Source organism: Rhinatrema bivittatum, chromosome 8 (assembly GCF_901001135.1).
Source record: "Rhinatrema bivittatum chromosome 8, aRhiBiv1.1, whole genome shotgun sequence".
In the NCBI taxonomy this organism is placed as follows: Eukaryota; Metazoa; Chordata; class Amphibia; order Gymnophiona; family Rhinatrematidae; genus Rhinatrema; species Rhinatrema bivittatum.
This window is the reverse complement of record NC_042622.1, coordinates 195,938,204-195,962,700: the sequence shown is the minus strand read 5'-3', so window position 1 is coordinate 195,962,700 and position 24,497 is coordinate 195,938,204. Positions and strand designations below refer to the sequence as shown.

The 24,497-nt window shown below is 44.6% G+C and overlaps 1 protein-coding gene across 7 annotated transcripts in view; it reads right to left on the bottom strand.

Annotated features, from left to right (window-relative positions):
- KIAA0753 (KIAA0753 ortholog) overlaps positions 1 to 24,497 on the bottom strand; it is a 155,217-nt gene that overhangs the window by 80,583 nt on the left and 50,137 nt on the right. For 5 of the 7 annotated variants that reach the window (XM_029612390.1, XM_029612389.1, XM_029612391.1 and 2 more), the window contains 3 exons: positions 21,572 to 21,741; positions 17,664 to 17,798; positions 2,817 to 2,906 (listed from right to left, as the gene is read on the bottom strand). In XM_029612390.1, coding sequence (XP_029468250.1) covers positions 2,817 to 2,906; positions 17,664 to 17,798; positions 21,572 to 21,741 — 395 coding nt within the window. The remainder of the gene's footprint in view (positions 1 to 2,816; positions 2,907 to 17,663; positions 17,799 to 21,571; positions 21,742 to 24,497) is intronic. The other 2 variants (XM_029612394.1, XM_029612395.1) reach the window with 2 other exon arrangements.

The window sequence follows — 24,497 nt, the reverse complement described above, 5'->3', positions numbered from 1 at the left end:
GCAGGAAGGTTTCAGGGGGCAATTTTGCTGCCTCAAAATCTTGCCGCCTGAAGCGGCTGTCTCACCCTGCCTCATTACAGAACAGCTCCTTCTTATAAGACAAGACATCTGAACCCAGCTATGAAGATCCCGGCATCATGCTACAGAGAACATTTAAAGTATGAATTCAAACCCCAAACAACTCCACAGTAAAATTCTGCATCAACAGAAGGGGGCAGACCTGTTTCCAAAGGAGACAAGGAGATCTTGCACAGACTGCAACCTGCAATTGGTGCAGAACTCCCACAGAGAAAAACAAAACAAAACTGCCAAGTAGAGAAGTCTTTCCACACAGGTTGAAAGAGCACCTAACACGAACAAATGAACACACACACACACACACCAGGGGTCCCTAATGTCCTCTGCTGGCATGCACAGCAGGGCCAATGGGGAGACTCTGACCATGGAACAGGTAATTTAAAAATACATACAATATCACAGGCTTGTCAAATGTTCAGGATAGTGAATTCACAAATGGAAACTGTGGGGCAAATATCTGGAACAGTCACATAAATACTGTACATCCAAAGATTAAACACAGTAGTACAATAGTAAACTCCAACCAGTCACTTGATCCACAACCCTGAGACAAAGAGTAATATTACAGACCCCTGCAAATAGACTCCATGTGCCAGGTTGAATGAATACAGCTGGGAGACATATCAAAGAGCAAATCAAGTGAGGCAGAAACAGAAAATTATGGAGCTGAAACTGACCACAAAACAACAAGATTGCCCTTTGATCAAAGCATGCGTCTATGGCTTGCTTCTGACATGTGAAATGTTTGATCCTAAGACCTGTGGATCCACTATGTTTTGTATTCCTATCTAATCTAATTACAATTTTTGCTCGTTTTGCCCACTTCTGAAGCATGAAAGGAGTCAAACACATGCAACAGACTGATGCCTTACAAGGCAAACTTAGCCCTCGAATCTAAATTGTAAAACAAGGTATGTGCATTCAGATTTTATTTATTTGATTTATATTCCTCCTTTCAGACACTTCAAAGCATATTGCATTCAGGTATGAGAGGTATTTTCTCTGCCCCCAAAAGGCTGGCAATCTAAATTTGTATCTGAGGCAATGGAGGGTGAAGTAAGTCTCAAGGAGCGGCAGTGGGAGGCTTCATCAAAGCTACTTACAGCACATGCACATATCTCAATCCAATAGCTGCAAGCTTCCAAGTTACCCTACATTAGAGAAAGAGGTACCGTTTCCTTTAAATGCTTACCATTCAGTACCACCATAATATCAGATAAACCTTACCAAAAAAAAAAGGCACATTCTAACCACATCACTCTTTCATCAAGTACATGAAAACCAAAAGGAGAAAACCACACTTTGATGTTGTTAGCCAAGCAACACTTTCTTCTATTATGACTCATATAGTTTCAGAGAGTATGAGATCATACTGATGCAAGTCTTGCCTCACAAATCTGCTTCACTTTTTTGAAGGAGTTAATAAACATGTGGATAAAGGTGAACCGGTAGATATAGTATACTTGGATTTTCAGAAGGCGTTTGACAAAGTTCCTCATGAGAGGCTTCTAGGAAAAGTAAAAAGTCATGGGATAGGTGGCGATGTCCTTTCGTGGATTGCAAACTGGCTAAAAGACAGGAAACAGAGAGTAGGATTAAATGGGCAATTTTCTCAGTGGAAGGGAGTGGACAGTGGAGTGCCTCAGGGATCTGTATTGGGACCCTTACTGTTCAATATATTTAAAATGATCTGGAAAGAAATAAGACGAGTGAGATAATCAAATTTGCAGATGACACAAAATTGTTCAGAGTAGTTAAATCACAAGCAGATTGTGATAAATTGCAGGAAGACCTTGTGAGACTGGAAAATTGGGCATCCAAATGGCAGATGAAATTTAATGTGGATAAGTGCAAGGTGATGCATATAGGGAAAAATAACCCATGCTATAATTACACAATGTTGGGTTCAATATTAGGTGCTACAACCCAAGAAAGAGATCTAGGTGTCATAGTGGATAACACATTGAAATCGTCGGTTCAGAATGTTGGGAATTATTAGAAAAGGAATGGTGAATAAAACGGAAAATGTCATAATGCCTCTGTATCGCTCCATGGTGAGACCGCACCTTGAATACTGTGTACAATTCTGGTCGCCGCATCTCAAAAAAGATATAATTGCGATGGAGAAGGTACAGAGAAGGGCTACCAAAATGATAAGGGGAATGGAACAACTCCCCTATGAGGATAGACTAAAGAGGTTAGGACTTTTCAGCTTGGAGAAGAGACGACTGAGGGGGGATATGATAGAGGTGTTTAAAATCATGAGAGGTCTAGAACGGGTAGATGTGAATCGGTTATTTACTCTTTCGGATAATAGAAAGACTAGGGGGCACTCCATGAAGTTAGCATGGGGCACATTTAAAACTAATCGGAGAAAGTTCTTTTTTACTTAACGCACAATTAAACTCTGGAATTTGTTGCCAGAGAATGTGGTTAGTGCAGTTAGTGTAGCTGTGTTTAAAAAAGGATTGGATAAGTTCTTGGAGGAGAAGCCCATTACCTGCTATTAAGTTCACTTAGAGAATAGCCACTGCCATTAGCAATGGTAACATGGAATAGACTTGGTTTTTGGGTACTTGCCAGGTTCTTATGGCCTGGTTTTGGCCACTGTTGGAAACAGGATGCTGGGTTTGATGGACCCTTGGTCTGACCCAGTATGGCATGTTCTTATGCAAAGAAATCATTTACTCTGTTATAAGAGTCCCCCATATGCCACTTGAAATAAAGAAAACAAGTACCGAATTCTGCGTGCTATATCCGTTTCTTCTCTGCGGAGTTTGTTCAGTTCATCCATCCTCCTTGCAGTTTCTGATTCAAGCCAAGCTAGTCTAACAAGAAACCAGATGTTAGACAAGACTTTAAGAGACATTAAATCTGTCGTACAGTCCTCATCACAGAACTGAAGACTTTTATGTCTTATTAAGGAGAAATTAAATCTTCTCTGTTAATTTCCTTTCCTTTCCTTTACTTCTGCTCTACCAGTCCCAAACCTATGGGTATGTCCTCTCATCCAGCACACTTGGAGGCAGAGTTCTAAAACTTTTTTTTTTTATGACATGACTAGAATAAAAGTGATAATTAGAACACATTCAAACAGTTTACTATAGTCAAAGCTAAAATTAATAAAAACAAACATACTGTAAAAGTAAGAAGTTCTAAAAATTAAAATAGTGCCATAATAAATAAAATGAATAATCGCAATCCCTACTTGAAGGAAACCAAGCCCAAATGCAACTAACAGAAAAAATGAAACTCTCAAAATAATTTGATTAGAAATCTTAACTTCAAATATAAAGGGCGGGGTTCTGGACTGGTGGACCAGAAGTAAAGGAAAGGAAATTAACAGGTAAGATATAATTTCTCCTTCCTCTTCCTTCTGCTTCGGCAGCCCCAAACCTAAGGGAAATACCAAAGCCCATCTAAGGGTGGATGGATTACAATCCCACTTTTAAGACAGACAAACCAAAATAAATAAATAAATACAATTGGCATCTTGTCTAGCGAGAAGATCCAATCTATAATGTTTTGCAAATGTTCCCAAAGAAGTCCATGTTGCCGCCTTTCATATTGCCAACGGACTTATTGAACATATTTCAGCCCATGACGAGGCTTGTGCTCGTGTTGAAAGTGCCTTAATCAGATTAGGTACCATTTTACCTTGTAACAAGTAAGCTGAAGAAATAGAATTCTTCAGCCATCTAACTACGGAAGAATATGAAGCAGATTCTCCCTTACGTGGACCACAAAAAAGAACAAATAACCTTTCAAATTTTCGGAAAAACTTTAGTTTTCTCAAGGTAAAATCTTAAGCATTTCCTGACATCTAAAAGTCTTAATGAATTTAGACCTTCCTTACACTCACTCTTGTTAAAAGCAGGTAGAACAAATGCTGATTCATATGAAAAGAAGATACTGCCTTAGGAAAAAAAAAAGGAAGGAACAGACCTCAGAATTACCAAATTCTTTGTAAATTTCAAAAAAGGAGATTGACATGAAATACTTCTTGCAGACATAATTGCCACTAAAAAGACTGTTTTAAGAGTTAAGACCTTAATTGAAAATTTTCCTAAAGGCTCAAAAGGAGGTTTAGTTAGTGCTTGCAAAACTAAATTTAAACTCCAATGAGGAAACACAGATCTAATCGGAGGACTTAGATGTTTTACCCCACTTAGAAAACGGGAAATATCCCTATGGAAAGTGATCAAATTACAGGAAAATTGGATCTTATCTGCTAATTTTCGTTCCTGTAATACCACAGATCAGTCCAGACCAGTAGGTTGTACATTCCTACCAGCAGATGGAGTCAGAGAACTGCTACTTAACGAGCGCACCTGCAGTCCCTCAGTATTGACCTCTACCCAAGCCTAAACAACCAAACTTTACTTAAAAGGCGAAGGAGGTTGGAACCCAAAAACTTAATCGCCAACCTCTCGCCTGGAACAGATAAAACAAAAAACCACTAAACCACCTTGGAACTTGCCCCTTCCGGAGCATTTGGAAAAAGACCAAATTGTTTCTTCAGGAAATATCACCTCTCAAGGTAGTCTTCCGGAATCTGAAGAGGGGGACGGGTCTCTGGACTGATCTGTGGTATTACAGGAACGAAAATTAGCAGGTAAGAATCAATTTTCCTTTCCTGAATATATCCAGATCAGTCCAGACCAGTGGGATATACCCAAGCTACTGTACACTGGGCAGGAACCCGAAAGAACTGCTCGAAATACACCCTCCCCAAAGGACGATTCATCTTGTGCCCTCACATCCAAACGATAATGCTTGGTGAAAGTGTGCAGGGAGGACCAAACTGCCACTCTACAGATCTCCTGAGGCGACAGAAGCTGACACTCAGCCCAGGAGGTAGACTGGGCTCTAGTGGAATGAGTTCTCAGACGCACGGGCACCTGACGCCCAAGGGCAACATAAGCCGCAGCGCTAGCCTCCTTAATCCAGTTCAGAATAGTCGGCTTTGAAGCCTTGTCACCCTTCTTAGGACCCCCAAACAAGACAAACAGATGGTCCAAACGCCGAAAGTCATTAGTAACCTCCAAATAGCACAAAAGAACGCGACGCACATCCAAAAGATGAAGTTCCCTCTCCTGAGGAGAATCCCTGGACCAGTTCGGAAATCCTGGCAGATCCACCACCTGATTGACATGAAAAGCAGAGATCACCCTGGGCACGAAGGAGGAACCATGCGCAGCAAAACTCTATCATCGTAAATCCTAAGAAAAGGATCTTGACACGACAAAGCCTGTAACTCTGAAATGCATCGAGCAGGACAAATGGCTACGAGGAAAAAGGTCTTCAAGGTCAAATCGTTAATGGGAGCCCTCCATAAAGGCTCAAAAGGGGCTCCGCAAAACACCCAAAGCACCAGGTTCAAACTCCAGTCCGGACATAACGGGCGTACGGGAGGACGTAAATGCTTTACTCCTTTGAGGAAATGCGAAATGTCTGGATGCACTGCCAGCGACCGACCGTGAACTCTGCCCCTTAAGGCACCTAAGTCAGCCACCTGAATCCTAAGAGAGTTGAAAGCTAAACCTCTGGCCAACCCCTGTTGCAGGAAGTCCAACACCTGGGGAATCTCCGTTGACAAAGGATCTAAGGAGCACTGGCGGCACCATGCCTCAAATAACTTCCAGACCCTAACATAGGCCATCGAAGTAGAAGGCCGACGCGCCTGAAGAAGAGTGGAAATGACCTGCTCGGAATATCCCCTCAATCGCAATCGCTGCCTCTCAAAAGCCAGGCCACAAGAGAGAAGTGATCCTCCCGATCCGAAAATATGGGCCCCTAATGGAGTAGATGCGGAAGATGCGCCAGCTGTAGAGGATCTTCCAAGGCTAATCGCACCATGTCCACGAACCACGGGCGACGCGGCCACACCGGAGCCACCAACGCTACAATGCCTGGATGCTGCTCTATGTGTCGTAGAAGCCGACCGATGAGAGGCCAGGGAGGAAAGGCATAGAGAAGAATGCCTGTGGGCCACGGACATACCAGAGCATCCAGTCCTACCAAGCCTAATTCTCGACGATGGCTGAAGAAGTGCTCCGCCTTTGCATTGGCTCGAGTTGCCATCAGATCCAACTGAGGCATGTCCCACCTGATGCAAATGAGGTTCCATGCTTCGGGAGCTAACTCCCACTCTCCCGGATTGAGCTGTTGCCTGCTGAGGAAGTCCGCCTGTACATTTTCCACGCCCGCGACATGAGATGCGGCGATTCCTTTGAGATGGCGCTCCGCCTTATTTATTTATTTATTTTAAATTTTTATATACCGGAATTCCTGTATGCAATACAAATCAGTCCGGTTTACAAGTAACGAAAGAGGTTGCCCTGGTCTGGGAAGTTAGACCTGGGTTTTTTTTACATAGAACATGGAACAATAACAATAAACCATTGAACATTATTACAAATAACATAGAGTGTAACAATAGCGTTTAACAGATTTACCCTTTTTTACAAGGAACTTTAGTAGCGAATATGGTCTGCAGTAGACGGTTATATAAAGGTGAATAATGACTGTTAGAATTGTGAATAAGCAATTACGGTATGAAAATTAAGTGGCAAGGTGTTGGTGATACCCTGCAATGGTTGGATCTGAAAGTCAGGAGGAGGTGCCTATTGGAAAGCTTGCCTGAAGAGCCAGGTTTTTAACCTTTTTTTGAACTCTAGTAGATTGGATTCGAGTCGAAGGTCTGGTGGGAGCGCATTCCATTGGTGTGGTCCCGCAGTGGAGAGTGCTCTTTTTCTTAGTGTTGATTTGGCAGGAGCTGCAGCTAATGTGCCTTTGTAGGCGCTTCTGATGGGTCTGGAAGATAAGTGTGGACGAAGTTGGGTTTGTAGAGATATAGGTGCGACGTTATGAATTGCTTTATGAATGATGGTTAATGTTTTATATAGGATTCTCTGTTTGATGGGTAGCCAGTGGAGGTTGCTCAAGATGGGGGTAATATGGTCTCTTCTCTTCGTGTTAGTTAGGATTCTGGCTGCGGCATTTTGTACTATCTGTAGGGGTTTGATGCTGTTGGAGGGGAGGCCAAGTAAGATTGAGTTGCAGTAATCAAGTTTCGAAAAAATAATGGATTGAAGTACGAGGCGAAAGTCATTGAAGTGAAGGAGTGGCTTTAGTTTCTTTAGGACCTGTAGTTTAAAGAAGCAGTCCCTGGTGGTTGTGTTTATGAATTTTTTTAGGTTAAGTTGATTGTCCAGCCATGCTCCTAGATTCCTGACGTCAGCAGAGAGCTCAATGTTTAAAGATGTGGTTTGTGTCAGGTTAGGTGTGTGGGTGTTCGGGTTGTGTGAAATCAGTAGCAACTCTGTTTTGCTGGAGTTTAGAATCAGGTTCAGGCTGGAGAGTACTTGTTTAATTGGTTGAAGACAATTCTCCCAGTAGGCGAAGGTTTTTTGAATAGATTCTGTGATAGGGATGAGGATCTGGATGTCGTCTGCATAGAGGTAATGAGTAAGTTTAAGCTGTGATAGCAGATGGCAGAGGGGGAGGAGGTAGACGTTGAACAGGGTGGGAGAGAGGGAAGAACCTTGAGGTACACCTTGGTCTTGGCCTTAGCGAACAATAGCGAACAATAGCTTCACCTCCAATGTCACCGCGAAACTCTGTGTCCCAACTTGACGGTTGATGTAAGCTACTGTCATTGTGTTGTCTGAGAACACTCGAAACATTGTATCCTTGACCAGAGGAAGAAATGCTCGGAGGGCCAGCCAGACAGCTTGGAGAAAGTACGTGGAGCCATCACCAGGCCGAAAAGAAGAGCTTGAAACTGGAAATGTTGGCCCATGACCTTGAAGCGGAGGAACCGCTGGTGAGCCCGGCGAATTGGGATGTGGAGATATGCCTCGGTGAGGTCTAATGACGCGAGAAACTCTCCTCTGCGTACCGCGGCCACCATAGTTCTCAAAGTCTCCATGCGAAAACGGGGAACTCGCAAGCACCTGTTCACCTTCTGCAGATCCAGAATGGGTTGAAAGGTACCCTCTTTTCTTGGGAACCACAAAGTAGACAGAATACCGTCCCTTGCCCTGTTCTGCCAGAGGAACTGGAACAATGGCCTGGAAATTGAGCAGCCATTGTAGAGTCCCCTGTACTGCTTCGCGCTTGACCAGCGAAGCAATGCGAGACTCCACAAAGGACTCCCACACCGGGCGCAAAAACTCGAGAGCATAACCGTCCCGGACCACTTCCAAGACCCATCGGTCCGAGGTAATCATTTCTCACTCCGCGTAGAAGCTCTACAATCTGCCTCCGACAGCTTCTACGATGGAATGGGTGCCACTGACTTCATTGGGTAGGTTTTCCACAACCAGCATCCTGGCCCGTGGACCCTCTGCCTGGGCACTGACCTCCACGAAAGGACTGCTGACGTCCCGAGCCCGGCCTGGACCCCGAATCCCGAAAACGAGCCCGTGGGGGAAAAACCTTCCCTGAAGGTTTCCTATCCTCTGGCAATCGGTTGCCCTTGGACTCCCCCAGCAATTTCACCAACTGGTCGAGATCCTCCCAGAAGAGGAGCTTGCCTTTAAAGGGGAGGTTACAAAGTTGAGACTTGGAAGACAAGTCTGCTGACCAATTACGCAACCAGAGCAGTCTACGAGCCATAATCGCAGACACCATACTACGTGCCAAGATCCTAATCAACTCATACAACGTGTCGTGACATAGGCAACTCCTGCCTCCAAACGCGTGGCTTGCAAGGGCCCCCTGCCGTCGGGACTGGGGGTTGTAGCCACCTCCTGAACCTAGCAAAGATACGCTCTCTGCATGAGGCTGGTGCAAATTGCCGCCCTGAGACCACGAAGACTCGCTTCAGATGAATCTCCAGTTTGCGGTCCTGAATGTCCTTCAGCACAGCAGCCCTGGCCACAGGAATGGTGGTCTTCTTAGTCATGGCAGACACCGCCGTGTCCACCTTTGGCATCTTTAGAAGATCCAAAACATCCTGCGATAGCAGGTAAAGTTTCGCCATGGCTCTTCCCACTGTTAAACCCGCATCCGGAGAGTCCCACTCCCAGGTCACTAGCTTGCGGACCTTCTTAGATAATGGGAAGGAAGTCGTCTGACCCTGAATCCCATCCAGGACTGGGTTGACACCATCGCTGTCTGATTCCTCCTGTGAAACTTTAATCCCCAGGACCTCCAAGATCTAGGGAATGAGAGGTCGAAGCGCCACTCGCTTAAACAAGCGCACTACACTGGGATCATCACCTTCCGAGGGTGGGAGGTCATCTTGATCCGGGTAGTCCAGTATCACATCACCCATATCCTGGGTGAGTCCCGGATCCTGATCTGCCCCAGGGTCTGAGGGATCCCTGAGTGGGGCCGGCAACCTATCCACACCTTGAGCCCCTTGGTGAGCCCCTGCAGAGTGATAGCGTTCCGAGGACCCCATGGGTATTCGCTTTGGTGGAGGTTCCGCCAAAGGGTCTGGCTGCGCTGCTCCCTTCAGGATCTCCTGTTTCCTAGCCAGGAATGCCAGATGCAACAGGAGCACAAACTCAGGGCAAAACGACCCTGAATCAATACCACCCCCCTCCCATAGGAGGGTCCGGTGGCCCAGAGATATCCCCAAATGCGGGAATTTGGTCCACCGGAGAAAGAATGGGAGGGTCCTCTTCCTCCCTCGGCAGCCGCCACGAGCTACCCTCCCCCACCGAGGAGGACCGGAGCCCTTGCCTGCTTGCTGCTCCCCCCGAGGAATTTCTCTCCTGCCCTGAAGAACAGGCAGAACTCAGGGAACTAGCATGCCCTGATGCCCCACAAGCGCAGCAGGTTCCCAACTTATGCCAGGGTGCCATTGAGAAAAAACGAGCAGCAATGTGGTCGGCTAAAAAAAAGAAAAAAATTCCAGTCAGAAAACCTTTGAGCGATTGCAGGAGCTAAAGTAGAAAAACTCCCTGCAGGGGAAATTGCTGTGAGGAGAGCTGCCGGTGCGAGAAAAAAAAAAAAAGAAGGCCTCACACGTGTGCAAAGGCCTACCCCCCCCCCCCCCCCCCGGCCACCTACCTGGCGCCCTGGGCTGTCGGGAGGACACGCAGGGTTAAGCTCACCACTCCAGCTGGCCTGCCAACAAAACGGTACGGCCCGTCCCCCAAATGAACTCCTCCTACCTTGAAAGACTTCTTCCTTGCTTTCTTTTTTTTTTTTTTTTGAAGAAACTTTAACCTCACAGAGTTGGAGTCTGAGGAAGGAGTGAGAGGAGCCTCCTCAGTGCTTGAGGAAACCAGGAACCCCTGGCTATCGAGACACTGGCACCGATGCGGGCGAGGCGCAGGCAGGGGTATCCAACCCCCCGGACGCCCAGCTTCAACTGAGGGATGGCCCACAAAGGTGCCTAACACCTCAGGAAGCTACACTACTAACTTCAAACTAGCCTATCCTATGAAAAAAACCTCTCTCTAATAACCTTTTTTTTTTTTTTTTAACTAACAGACTGCAGATTTGCATCTCTACCATCTGCTGGAGTCAGAGAAATATTGAGGGACTGCAGGTGGCGCGCTCGTTAAGTAGCAGTGCCCAAAGTTTTGTTCTCTGACTCCATCTGCTGGTAGGAATGCCCAACCCACTGGTCTGGACTGATCTGGGTACGTTCAGGAAAAGCAAGTTTGCGTACCATAAACGGTGTTTCCGTAGATAGTAGGATGAATTAGCCATGCTGTCATGGGAACTGTCATTCAGGACCCGGGAGGCGGAGCTTTCCAAGCAGAAGTTAGAGCTTTGCTCTCTGCGGCTGCGAATGTGTTCCCGCGCAGGAAAACAGAATCTCTTCAGTCTGTAATTAAGCTTATGTGTAGCAGAATAGGAGGTCAACTAACCAGGGAGGAGGGAGGTTCCGCATGGCTAATTCATCCTACGAAAACATCGGAAACACCATTTACGATAAGCAAACTTGCTTTTTCCCGTTGATAGCAGGGCTGAATTAGCCATGCTGTCATGGGAGTCCCAAGCTCCCAATCACGCAAGCTTATTGTCCCCGCGTGATCTATTCACAGTGGTAGTCGACATGGTTACATTGATAGAGACTGCAGAACTGCTCGCCCTAGTTTGGGATCATCAGCCGTCTATTGGTCCAAGCAGCAGGGGGACGTGTAGGTGTAAAGAGATGACCATGTAGCCGCTTTGCAAATGTCCACGGGTGGTACCTGTCTCAGATGCGCTATCGATGCAGCTATTGCCCTGACCTGATGAGCATTTGGAAAGGAAGTTAGAGGCAACTTTTGCTTCTTATAGCAGAATTGGATACACTGCACAATCCATCTTGAGATTGTTCGCTTGGTTACCAGTAATCCAGGTGCATTTGGGTTGAACGAGATAAATAATTGAGAGGTTCGGGAGTCGGAGTGTGTCCGTTCCTTGTAGTATACCAATGCTCGTTTGCAGTCCAGTGTGTGCAACAAGCGTTCTCTATCGTTGAGATGTGGTTTAGGGAAGAATGTTAGTAGTTCTATGGCTTGGTTCAAGTGGAACTGTGACACTGCTTTTGGGAGAAAGGCAGGATGAGTTCTGAGAACTGCCTTGTGGTGATAAAATTGCAGATATGGAGCACAGTGAACCAAGGCCTGTAATTCACTAATTCTTCGAGCGGATGTTACTACCACAAGGAAGACTCCTTTCCACGTGAGGTATTTCATATGGGCTGAGTCCATTGGTTTGAACAGGGATAGCATGAGTTGCTCCAAGATGATGTTCAGGTTCCATGGAACCGGTGGTTTTGAGGTTGGTGGTCGAAGGTGCAATACACCCCTGAGAAAACGAGATAGCAAAGGGTGAGTGGAAACTGGATGACCGCTATGTGGTCTATGATATGCTGCTATGACACTAAGGTGAACCCTGACTGAGGATGTTGCCAAGCCAGACATATACAAGGTATGGAGGTAATCTAGAAGCGATTCCGGTGAACAGTAAAGGTTGAATTCCCTTGGATATGCACCAGGTGGAGTAACACTTCCATTTGAAACTGTAATTCCGTCTAGTTGATTGTTTCCTAGATTCCAAAACGATATCTTGGGCTGCAGTGGATATACCCTGTTCCGTCAGGAGGAACCGCTCAATCTTCACGCTGTTAGATGAAAAGACGAGTGAAGTGGATGGAGAAGGGTTCCCCCTTCTTGTACGAGAAGATCCGGTAGATCTGGTAATCAAATTGGTTCCTCGATGAAGAGTTGTAAGAGGTAGCTGTACCATGGTTGTCTGGGCCAAGCCGGGGCTATTAGAATTAGTTGAGCCACATCCGCTATGCATTGCTGTATTGTCCTTGTAATGAAAGGTATGGGTGTAAAGGCATACATTAGTCGCTCTGTCCAAGGAATGAGAAAGGCATCCTGCGTTGTCCTTTCCTGACTGGGCCATATTGAGCAGAAATGAGGAACTTGTGCGTTCATCTCTGTAGCAAAGAGGGCCATCATTGGAACTCCCCACTGGTTGAATATTTCTTGAGCCACTTGTTGATTGAGTGACCATTCGTGAGGATGGAATATTCGACTTAATCTGTCCGCTCTGGTATTGACAACTCCCGGAAGGTATGTTGCTTGTAATTGGATCGAATGCCAATGTGCCTGTCGAAAATTAGAAGTGCTTCCCTGCAGAGGGACCATGAACCGGACCCTTCTTGCTTGTTTATGTAGAACATGGCTACTTGTTTGTCCGTGTAGACCATGACTTTGTAGCCCTGCAGGTGAAGTTGAAATGCTTGCAAGGCGTTCTGAATTGCTCTGAGTTCCAGCAAGTTTATCTGTAAGTTTCTTTCCTGTGGCGACCACAGTCCTTGTGTTTCGAAGAGATCCAGATGCACTCCCTAACCTTTGCGAGAAGCATCGGTGGTAAGCACTGCATTGTGGGGGGGGAAGACTGAACAACGCCCCTTTAGCTAGTGTTGACTTGATGAGCCACCAGTCTATATCCCTTGTCATTTCCAAAGTGAGCACTAGACGTTTTGTCAATGGTTGCAAATGTTGTCTCCATTGACATTTCAACCCCCATTGTGGTCGAAGAATATGTAGTCTGGTGTTGGGCACCATGAAAATGGCTGCCACCATGTGATCCAAGATTGTCAGGATTTGACATGCTGAAGGCTTTTGTGTCATTTTGAGATAGCGTAGGAGTCACCGCATCTCCTTTTTCCTCTCCTCCGGCTGCATGTGGTATCCAATCGAGCTCCAATGAACTGTAGAATTTGAGTCGGGTACAAGGTTGATTTTTAATAGTTGACTACTAGCCCCAACCCGTCCAAGCAATCGATCACTTGGCGAAGATGTTTGATTAGTGTGTCCGGAGTCGAGGCTACTAGAAGTCAATCATCCAGGTATGGAAAGATTCTCATACCCCGTTGTCGGAAGTGTGCAGCCACCACCACCATACATTTGGTGAAAACTCTGGGAGCTGCCGATAGGCCAAGCGGAAGAACTTTGTATTGGTAATGTTGATTCTTGTATCGGCAGCACAGGTAGCGCCACGAGGATGGATGGATAGGAATGTGGGAATAGGCATCCTTCAGGTCTATTGAGCACATCCAGTCATTGGGGTGCTGGAGTGATAGAATGGATTTGAGGGAAACCATTTTGAATTTCTCTTTGATGAGAGATTTGTTCAAGTCTCGAAGATCCAGAATTGGACGAAGGCCACTGGATTTCTTGGAAATGAGGAAATATGGTGAATAGAAGCCTGTGACCCGGGCATTCGGTGGAATAGTTTGGATTGCCCATGTTGTCTCCTAGTTGGGGATGTGACATCCTTGCTGATCAAACAGCAAGGTGAGGAAAGGAGGGTTTGGTTGTGAATTGGAGCTGATAGCCCTGTTGTACAATGTCGAGAACGTAGCGATCGGATGTTATCGCTTCCCACGCTGGGAAGTGAGATGTTATTCTTCCAGGGGGCGCTTGATGTAATGGTGGCGGCTGTATCTCGAAGAACATAAGAACATAAGAAATTGCCATGCTGGGTCAGACCAAGGGTCCATCAAGCCCAGCATCCTGTTTCCAACAGAGGCCAAACCAGGCCACAAGAACCTGGCAATTACCCAATGAGAGAAACTGCCGTTAGTTATTCTCTCTCTCTCTCTGGGAATGTCTCAGCACTGGAAGAGTTAATTCTATGTGACTGTGCAGAGTCCATAACTGCTAAGAGCTCTCAAGATGGCAGCATTCCAGACACAACTGGAGAAGCCCTTAGCTGCTTTCTCTGGGAATGTCTGTGAGTTTAAAATATACTTGTGCACTAGGTTCAGACTAGGAGGACCCCAGATTGTAAGCTTGCTCTGTATGACTTACTCTGTAGTTTGCAAGCTGAACACTATGCGCTATCAGACTCTGCTGCCTTTATTTGATCACAGAGAGCGCAGCACCCAGACATATGAACTGGCACATGGAAATCCTCAGAAAATGTCTCCTAGCCTTAGAAAACCAATCTCAATACAAACTTAAACTCTCTTTTCCCTTTCCTTTTTCTATTTTTTTATTTTTAAATCATAGCCTGTATGACTTAAATTAAGCCAGCTGAAAGCTCTGGTTCTTTTTCTGCCTTGAAAAAGGTTAAAAGCAGTTTGAATAATAAAAGTGTGTTACATTCTCTTGTCACCTGTCTTTTATTGCTCAACCTATCCCGACATTCAAGGGATGGGAGCCAGGATGGAAACCCTTGAGTTAGTGGGCTCACTTTGAGTCCTGACAAGAGGTAGTGAGCTTTCAAACTGTCAATGGCACGCTTCACTGCAAGGCTTATCAATTGCAGTAGCTTGGCCTCCACAAGCATTTCACCTGAGAGAGTAAGCAGACGATCCCTTTTTTGAAAACAGCCTGCTCAAATTACACAGGTAGTGCTCTCCCAGAGAAAACAAACCCCATCAGATGGGTAGTGAAGCTGCGATGCTGTCCTGGTTTGCATCACTGCAGAGAACAATGCACAGGAGCTTGGCCCATTAAGATCAATTTGACTCAAACTAGTTTAAGGGCTAAATCACAACCATGAAATAGCCATAAAAATTCTCTTCAGTTAAAAAAACGTTTTTAGTTCAGGCGTTTCGGCTTTACTGCAGCACAGAGAGCATAAGGATCTTCAGCGGAATTACACTTTGCCCTGCAACCACAGCATAGACGGACCTTCTCCGACATGGTGGACTCACTCTCAGCTCTCACCTGTGGCAGGACACAGGAATTCCTGGCTGAAGCGCAAGTAACTCAATCTAAATCCTCAAATAATGGCCGATTTAGAGAGTAGAGACTTCTCCTCCTTATAATGCAAACGGCAAAGGAGAGATTAAATTAGTCTCTAGACCTCGCCTCACTGCAGGAGAACCGTCCGCAGGAGCAGGGCCACAATTTAAGGCACTTTGACACTAATAAAGGTGCTGAAAGTAAAAAATAATAAATCCTCTTCTTAATCAGCTACAAGAGCAAAAACTCTAAACTCCCATCCAACAGCTGGAGGAAGAGAACACTGTTTGAATGTGTTCTAATTATCACTTATATTCTAGTGATGTCATAAAAAAAAAATGTTTTACAACTCTGCCTCCATTTGCGCTGGATGAGAGGACATACCCATAGGTTTGGGACTGGTGATAGCAGAAGGAAGAGGAAACCACTATTCACACCTACTGATTTTCTTACAGTCCTACAATCTTTACTACTTACTGATTTAGATTACTGCACTTCCTTATATGCTGGCCTCCCACAAAATACTCTCAGATCCTTCCAGCTTGTTCAAAACTCTGCAGCTCGTTTCCTCACTGGCACAAAAATTCATGACATTTCTCCAGTTTGCATTCCCTCCATTGGCTGTGTATGCAATGGCTTATAATATACAAGAGATATCATACATAACCTCATTAATAATATTACTAGTCCTTGGATACATTCTACTTTATACTTCTATGCTTCCTCAGGAAACCTCAAATCAGCAGATCAATTAATCCTTGAAGCTCCCTCTGTCAGATACCAGATTATCCATGAACAATTACAGGCCCTGCGGCCTAGAACTCGCTTCCTCTAGCCAGCAGAACTATGACCAAAGATAAAGATTTCAAGAAAGCCTTGAAATTTTTTTCTATTTAATCAGGCCTTCCAGGAATAAGTCTAGCTTTACTCTTTATCTGGCAGTGTTTAGGTTAATCTGTTTGCCTAGTTTATTTTTATTTTTATATTCTTCTTTGTTTTGTCATTATGTATGTTTTTATGTAACCCCACCCCGACCATTGGAGGGCGAAGGCATTATTTTTTAAATAAATAAAATAAATATATGGTCTGCATATTCAAATCATTAGTCAGAGAATGTTGCAAAAAATAAAAAACAACACACACACACACACACACACGAAGTTAAGGATAGGGCTGTAAGGCAGCACACCCTAACCAGTACATCTACCCATGTAGGAGGAAGTCTCCCACCATGCTGATCTTCTTTTCTATCTAATTCATCATCCAGAGCCTCAAACCACAACCAAGATCACTAAGATGAAAATGTCAATGTTACGGGAGATCTTCTGAGTGCCAAGGTTTATGGGTAGTTTATGTGTGGTGAACTTTATACTAGTTTTGTATCAGTGTCTTGCCCCCAACCCCCACCACCCCAGTTTTACCTATTACTGTGTGTTAGGGAATTGCCAATAAGAGAGAATGTATAGAGGCAGAAAATAGATAGATGGGCTCTGGTGCTGCCATCCATTACAGTCACTGAAAGGTGACCAAATAGAATAGAAATTCGAGTTATAATGGCTGACTGTACGCCATAATAAACTAGCAAAGGTACAATTATAGTGCTTCAGGAACAAGCATCCAGTCACCTATGAGAAAAATGGCCTGGCAGCCACAGGCAAGATGGGATAGAAACGATGCTAGTGTTAGCATTAATAATCATGACAGCCAACTCCAGTTAGGTAAACTGAGACAGAGGAAGAATAACTTGTTCAAGGTCACAAAACAGCAAGAGACAGCCTTAAACCAATAGCAAGAGAGAAAGAAAAAAAAAAAAAGAGGGGCACAAAACAAAGAGAACCGCCCTCTAGCAGCCATTATTCTATGGGATTTATGGTTTTTCCAGGTTGTTCTGCTCCATGGCTACATCAAACACATGAGGATTTACTTTGTACCATCCCTACGGTTTATTTTCCCAACTGTTGCGCCTTTTTTTGACCCTGGTGGCATTAAATACTGGGTAGCTGAGTTTTCAGAGAGCAGTCAATGGGTGCCACTATATGATATCGACAGCCTCAAATGCACGAGCATCCTTACCTTTACCCTATACTTGCAGTAATGGGCATTTAGATAACTATTTTAAAAAGGAATTTTTTTAATTGTAACTCACTTTGATTTAACTATGAAAAGGGGATCTAACAAATGAATAAATAGAAATCCTGCTCCTATTTTTAGATCTTTGCTCAAGGACCTCATTATTTTCTGTTGCCCAGGGTGAGTAGAATAGAAATTACATCCCGAGAGCACCCTGGATTCATAGTTCTCTGATTTAACCATGAACCCATACCTCCTTCTTGCCGGAAAACTCAGAACTTAGTGAGTTAGCCCTCTTAGAAAGTCCTATCACAGGAAGTGACTCCAATAAATCAAAAAACTGCCAACCTAATGGCCTCTTTTTCAGCAGCTGTCAATTGTCTCTTTTCTTTATGGTCCATCTGTAAAGCTGCTAGATTTCTGTTGGAATCTCCTTTTGCAAAAGATTTTGAGGGGCTAGCTTTCATTTTTCCCCAAATAACTCTGTTAGGAAAAAAAAAAAAAGACTTTAAATACAAGCATGAAAGAAAATCCTGAGCATCATTTAATGCTGACTTTAATGAGCTATATTTTTTGCTGAGGATGTTGTGTAACTTAAAAAAAAATCTACTAATACAACATGGCTAAAAAGCTTTCAAAATGACTTGTATTTTCCAGAAAAATATCAATCTTCTAATATGTTTGAGTCCAGTTAGCTAAGTCACAGCTGGCAGTGCCAACTTGTGTGAGAATGACTGCAAAGCAATGTCCTTCTGAGCTTTATTATCTCTTTAGCAGGAAGCCAGTATTTTATATTGCCATGAAGAACGAACCCAGTGCCAGGCAATCAAAAGAGGAATCGCTTCAAGCAATGGAATTATTATTGCTATAAATCAGGAAATCAAACTACAAACATAACAAATGTCTCAAAGTTATGGCGAAGAACATGTATTTCATTTTATCATCAGTCACAAGTACTTTTCTTTACAGCGAAACCAACACTAACAGAGTTGGCCAAACAGGAATTTATCTTAAATTACATCTGGTAATTTCCCATTTAGGGGGCAATAATCAAAAGTTTATAAGTTTTGTGCAGGTAAACATGTGTTTACCTGCACAAAAATGTGATTCAATTATTGTCCCCCATCCCCCATATGTGAGTAAAGCAAGGTCCTTCATAGAAAGCAGGATGACTTAGCTATAATGCGCTGGCGATGTCATCCGACAGCACCAACATGGACCCAACTGTCAGAACTCAATAAAAGTTAAGTATGCAAAGGAGTTCCCATCAGTCATGCTGGCTTGTGAGACCCTCAGTCTCTTCCAGAGCTTAAACTTTGGCAAGACAGTCAACCCTTCCGGAAGTGGACAGGTATTAAGTATAGCTAACTCATCCTGCTGTCTATGGAGAACTCAGTTTACAGATAAGCAAATTTGCTTTCTCCATCAACAAACAGGCATGAATTATCCATAATGTGTGGGGAGTCCCAAGCTGAGGGCTGTATAGGAAAATTGGTTTTACCTGCTAATTTTCATTCCTATAATACCATAGATCAGTCCAGACAAGTGGGTTTTGCATCCCTACCAGCAGATGGAGGCAGAAAATAAAACCTTTGAGGCACTGCTACATAACAGAGAGCAACACCCGCAGTCCCTCAGTATTGACCTGTACCCAAGCCAAAAATTAGAACCTAAAACCCTCTCCAGGACGAACAGGTAAAGCAGGGCTGGGATCCTCGACACTGGAGCCTCTGTCATCTCCAGAAACTCAAACAAATTATGTACAAAACACTTCTCGGAATATATTACATCGACCATCAGGAAACAGTCTTTCAGCAGTGAAAGGGAGGGTCTCTGGACTAATCTGTGGTATTACAAGAACGAAAATTAGCAGGTAAGAAAGGAAAATTGGTTCTTAACTGCTAGTTTTCATTCCTGTAGTTCCACAGATCAGTCCAGACTGCTGGGTTTTGCCTCCCTTCCAGCAGATGGAGACAGAGAAAGTTTTTTTCTGACACTGGCATATAACCTAGTGTGTCACCTGCAGTCCCTCAGTATTAACTTGTACCAAAGCCAAAATAGTAGGAAAACACTAATATCAACCACTATTAATTGCCCCCTGAATGAGCAGAGGGAAGTGGAAACCTAGAACACATAAACTTGTCTCCATTAAGAAACATGAAGGACCAAACAAAACCTGTGCCATTATTCAGATTAAGTACCATAACAGATCAAGCGGACTCTCCAAATCTCCCTACCTCAACTAGAAGGGATTCTAGACTGATCTGTGGTACTACAGGAACGAAAAGTAGCAGGTAAGAACCAATTTTCTTTCCCCTGTACATACCCAGATCAGTCCAGACTCCTGGGATGCACCAAAGCTTCCCTAAACAGGGTGGGACTGCGAGAGTCTCACTCGAAACACACTTTCACCAAAGCCCATAGCATCCGAAGCCTGGACATCCAAACGATAATATCTAGCAAACGAGTGCAATCATTTCCAAGTAGTCGCCCTACAAATTTCTTGAGTGACACCTGCTGGCATTCAGCCCAGGATGCTGCCTGAGACTGAGTAGAATGAGCTCTTAATCCAATAGGCACAAAACAACCTTGACATATGTTCACCGAAAAGGGGGGGAAAAGAATCAGTATCCTCCTCCAGAGCATCAAAGTCCCCCTCAGATTGCTCCCTGCAGGCCTCCCGGGCCTCAACTGAGCTTAATTCAGACAGGGAAAGCGCGGGCAGGAGATTCCCTGTCGCAGCTGCAATCAGTGCCTTAGGCGTGAATGTCCCCAAAATGGCCGCCATTCCAGCACTCAGTGGGAACGGAGCTGCAGCCGCACAAAGAGTAGCCTTACAGCCTCCAGACCCACGGTGTCGTGGAGATGCTGCTGCAGGGGCCCCCCCCCCCCGATGTGCCCTCACCAGCGGTGAGGCATCGGACACAGGCGCCTGCACACGACAAGCATGGAGAAGCCGACCCGCAGACGGAGCATCGGAGCTCACTAGACGTGCCAGGCTGGAGCGGGGACTATGTGGGCAGAGGAAGCAAGCGGGAGAAGGAACAGTGAAAAATAAAAACCAACTCCCGAAAAGCCTCACAGCCCGACTGAAAGGAGAAAACAGGAAACCGGATCTCTGGCTGCCAATCAGGCCTGCCTTCCTCTGTACTTTTTTGTTTGTTTTTTTTTTTAAACTTTATAAGAAGAAAACAGAACAGTTTTCACCTCCACTAGGCCACCAGGAACAGATTAGGGTCCACAACTCCTGCTTGTTCGACCAGGAGGAATAGGAGGGAACCTGCTGTTAGCAAATGACAAGTCGCAGACTTTCAGTCCTCTCTCTTTTTTTTTCTTTTTTATTGAGCACCTGGCGCCCTGAGGATTTCCCTGAGGTGCCCTCCCCATCGGGGAGGCACCTGGAACAGAGGCCGGTTCGCAAACGATGCGCGCTTGTGTCATCACATGCGCCACAGGCCACACCATGCGGCATCGGAGGGACCGGGGAAAACACAAGAAACCGCAGGGAGAATAAAGAGAAAAGCCGCCAGTGGCAGGGGAGCAGGAAGAGAGTGCCGAAGGAGGACCGAAATCCTCACCTACCCGAGAGATGTGCCGCTCCCTGTGCACTTTTGTTTTTTTTCTCTCTTCTTTTTTTTTTTTTTTTTTTTTTAAACGAAACTTTGTTGCCTACTACCAAACAAAAACCAGACTCTGAAGGGTCCCCGGTGCACCCCCCTCCAGGGAGAGTAAGCCGGGACCCCCGGTATCACCTTGGGTGCAGAGCTTACAGGATCATCGACCCACTGCTTGCCTGACTGAATTACCAGAGGGCATGGTCCCACCAGGACCTGACAACCACCTGGGAGGCTAGAAGTCTAATCCAGTAACTTGTTGGTCTTCTTTCTGCTTTTTTTAAATTTTTTTTGTATCTCAGACTGCAAGTTTTGCACCTCTACCATCTGCTGGAGACAGAGAAATACTGTCGGACTGCAGGTGGCACCTCAGGATACAGGGCAGCACGGTCAAAACTTCTCTGTCTCCATCTGCTGGAGGAGAGGCAAAAACCAGGAGTTTGGACTGATCCGGGTACGTACAGGGAACTTAGAATCTTTCACTACTTACACAGCCCTGAACAATAAGAAGTCTGCAAAATTAGTATCAATCTAAAATATGGCTCTTTGAAAGTATTTCAATTACAAAAACCCTGTAAACCATATACTAATCAATAGATGGCTTACACATGGCACATGAAAAACCAGTCTATTCTTGCATACCTTCTTGGTGAAGCTGGTGGAGAGGTGGGGTTTGGAGATACCCAGGGGATCTTGTTGTCTTTAGCAGGTGGTCTGTTCTCTTTCAGTCTGAAAGCCAGTGTTTTAGCTTGAAAGCGGGCATGCTTTACAGTAGGTTGGTTGGGTCTCAATTTTTGAGCCTGACGGAATCCCTTTAAAGAAATACAATCACAAATCATTTAAACAGCTATGCATGGATACTCTGGGTTAATCCTAACCAGCTTTTCAGCCATAATACCTCATAAAAACACATCTAAACCAACCACTGGGCAAACGGATCTGGCACCTGGGCTGCATAATCTACTTCAAAAAGAAAAAGAGTAAAAATAAATAAAAAATGGTGAATCATGTAAGACAGTGGCAGGGAATGTGTTAGAATTGCATATCCCCCAGGTCAAGATTTTTGCTTCCAGGGACAGCAAGGGCTTCAAATGTTGTGGAGGCAGTGTTCACACTTCCTGGCAGAGGTAGAAGTCTCAGATTTGCTCAGTAGCTCAATGTTGACACTGCAGGCTAGACTTAGGATGCAAGCATACCATTGTCTGTGGCCCCAGACTGGACACCATGGAGGAGGAATAAAAATAAGCAGGGGGGAGCAAGAAACCCTCCAAACTATGAATGAAGGCTCACAGCATCATAGTCCGATAGAGGCCAGTTCTGATTAAGCTGCAAGTCAGAAAGACCAGAAGGAAATTGCCAGGTCAAAAAAATACAAATCCAGAGAAATCCTGTGAGCTGAAGTTCCATGCTGAAATTGATCACAGGGTTAGCCCAGTGTCCAATAACTAAATTTAAAAATGTATTACAGTGAAAGGAAACGAGGAATTTAAAGAATCAGAATAACTTAAGAAGCAATCTCAGATCGTGCATTACAGTGAGAAAAAACAAGGAACTAAAAGAATTTAGTTAGGAGGCAATACTCAGGTAGTGTATTTTGGGACAAAGGACACGAGTATGCTTTAGCCATGGACTTTGCACCAAGTTCCAAAGAACTGCGTACTGTCCCTTTAAAGTTAAGATTTTCTATGGAAAATAACATACATACATTTTAAAATACAGTACAATCCATGCACAGGTTCCGTAACTTTGCACATGGGCGAGCGAGCACACATAAGCAGTCATTTAAAATCATGTACGCAATTGCATGTGTATGATTTAAAATATGCCTACTGTGTGTATGTGTGCTCCTAATTTTAAGCAGTTACTCAAGCAAACTTAATTCGCATATCTTCCTTAGGATTTGGTTAGCTTTAACACACGCAGGTAAGTGGATTTTAAAATATACTCACGAGAAGGCCATTCCCAGTTTTACCCATTATTCCAAAAGTTTGCCCAATCCGTCTCAAGGTCATTCAGACCCCGCTGGTTCTTCAGCTCAAACTACCCCCCCCCCCCCCCCCCCAGTTGATTTAGGCCTAAACAGATATTTATGTAGACATACACCTCATCAAAAGCAGAAGTAAGCATGGGCAGCTAACAACCTACTGCACTCTGCGGCTACGGGCTTTAAAATACAGATTTACGCGCGTAAAATTTGGCCCCACCCCAGAATGCCCCAACTCTGCCCTTTTTTAAACAAACACTCAAGCATGCGCATACATGCATGTAATTTGTGGCTTTTAAATTATGCGGTACTTATGCACTGCTCGCTTGTATGGGTATTTTAACACAAGCAATGCTTTTAAAATTCACCCCATTATTTCCTGATGCTGCCCAAAACACACCACCCAAAAAGGCTTTCCCTACAAATGTTAAGGAGCACAGTGTGAACGTTTAGTTGCATTGAGGGAGGGCAAATCTCAGATAACTAATTTACAGGCATAAACGACTTTTAAAATGGTTCTCCCCATAAGCTCCTAATCTTTGGATAAGGAGATTTTTTTTTTTTCATTTTATTAAAGATTTTCAACAAAAAATAGGTTACAAACACAAGCGAACTCTCTGTCATCTCAATGCTGAAATTGGCAGGACTCTGGACTGATCCGTGGTACTACAGGAGCGAAAATTATCAGGTAAGAACTAATTTTACTTTCCCTGTACGTACCGGGATCAGTCCAGACTCCTGGGATGTACCAGAGCTGTCTTACATGGGGTGGGACCCTGAGAGTCCCACTCAGATCACACCTTCACCAAAGCCACCAGAGCCCGGTGCCTGGACATCCAACTGGTAATTTCAGTCATATATTGTTATAATTCTTATACAATTGTAAATTTTTGTTACCATTGGTTTCCGGGTACTTAACTCTGCTATTCTAGCCTTCTCTCCTAGTTCAGTTCCCTTACGTTTTATGTAACTGCGCATTTCTTTAGTTAATGGTTTCCCCAGTTCTATGTAAACCGATGTGATATTTACTTGAATGTCGGCATAGAAAAGTTTTAAATAAACAAATAAATAAATAAATAGTGCCATGTAAAGACTTCCAAGTAGCCGCCCTACATATCTCTTGTGGTGAAACTTGCTGACACTCCGCCCACAAGGTTGCCTGCGAATGGGTAGAATGTGAATGAAGACTGGCCATGAAGACTGCCCATGAAGCAGGTACGCCGAACCAATAGCTCTTTCAACCAGCGGGCGATCGTAGTCCTAGATGCCTTGTGCCCTCTTCTGGGACCACTCCACAGCACGAAAAGATGGTCCGACATAAGAACATAAGAAATTGCCATACTGGATCAGACCAAGGGTCCATCAAGTCCAGCATCCTGTTTCCAACAGTGGCCAATCCAGACTACAAGTACCTGGCAAGTACCCAAAAATTAAGTATATCCCACGCTACTGATGCTAGTAATAGCAATGGTTATTTTCTAAGTAATCTTGATTAATAGCACGTAATGGACTTCTCCTCCAAGAACTTATCCAAACCTTTTTTAAACCCAGCTACACTAACTGTACTAACCACATCCCCTGGCA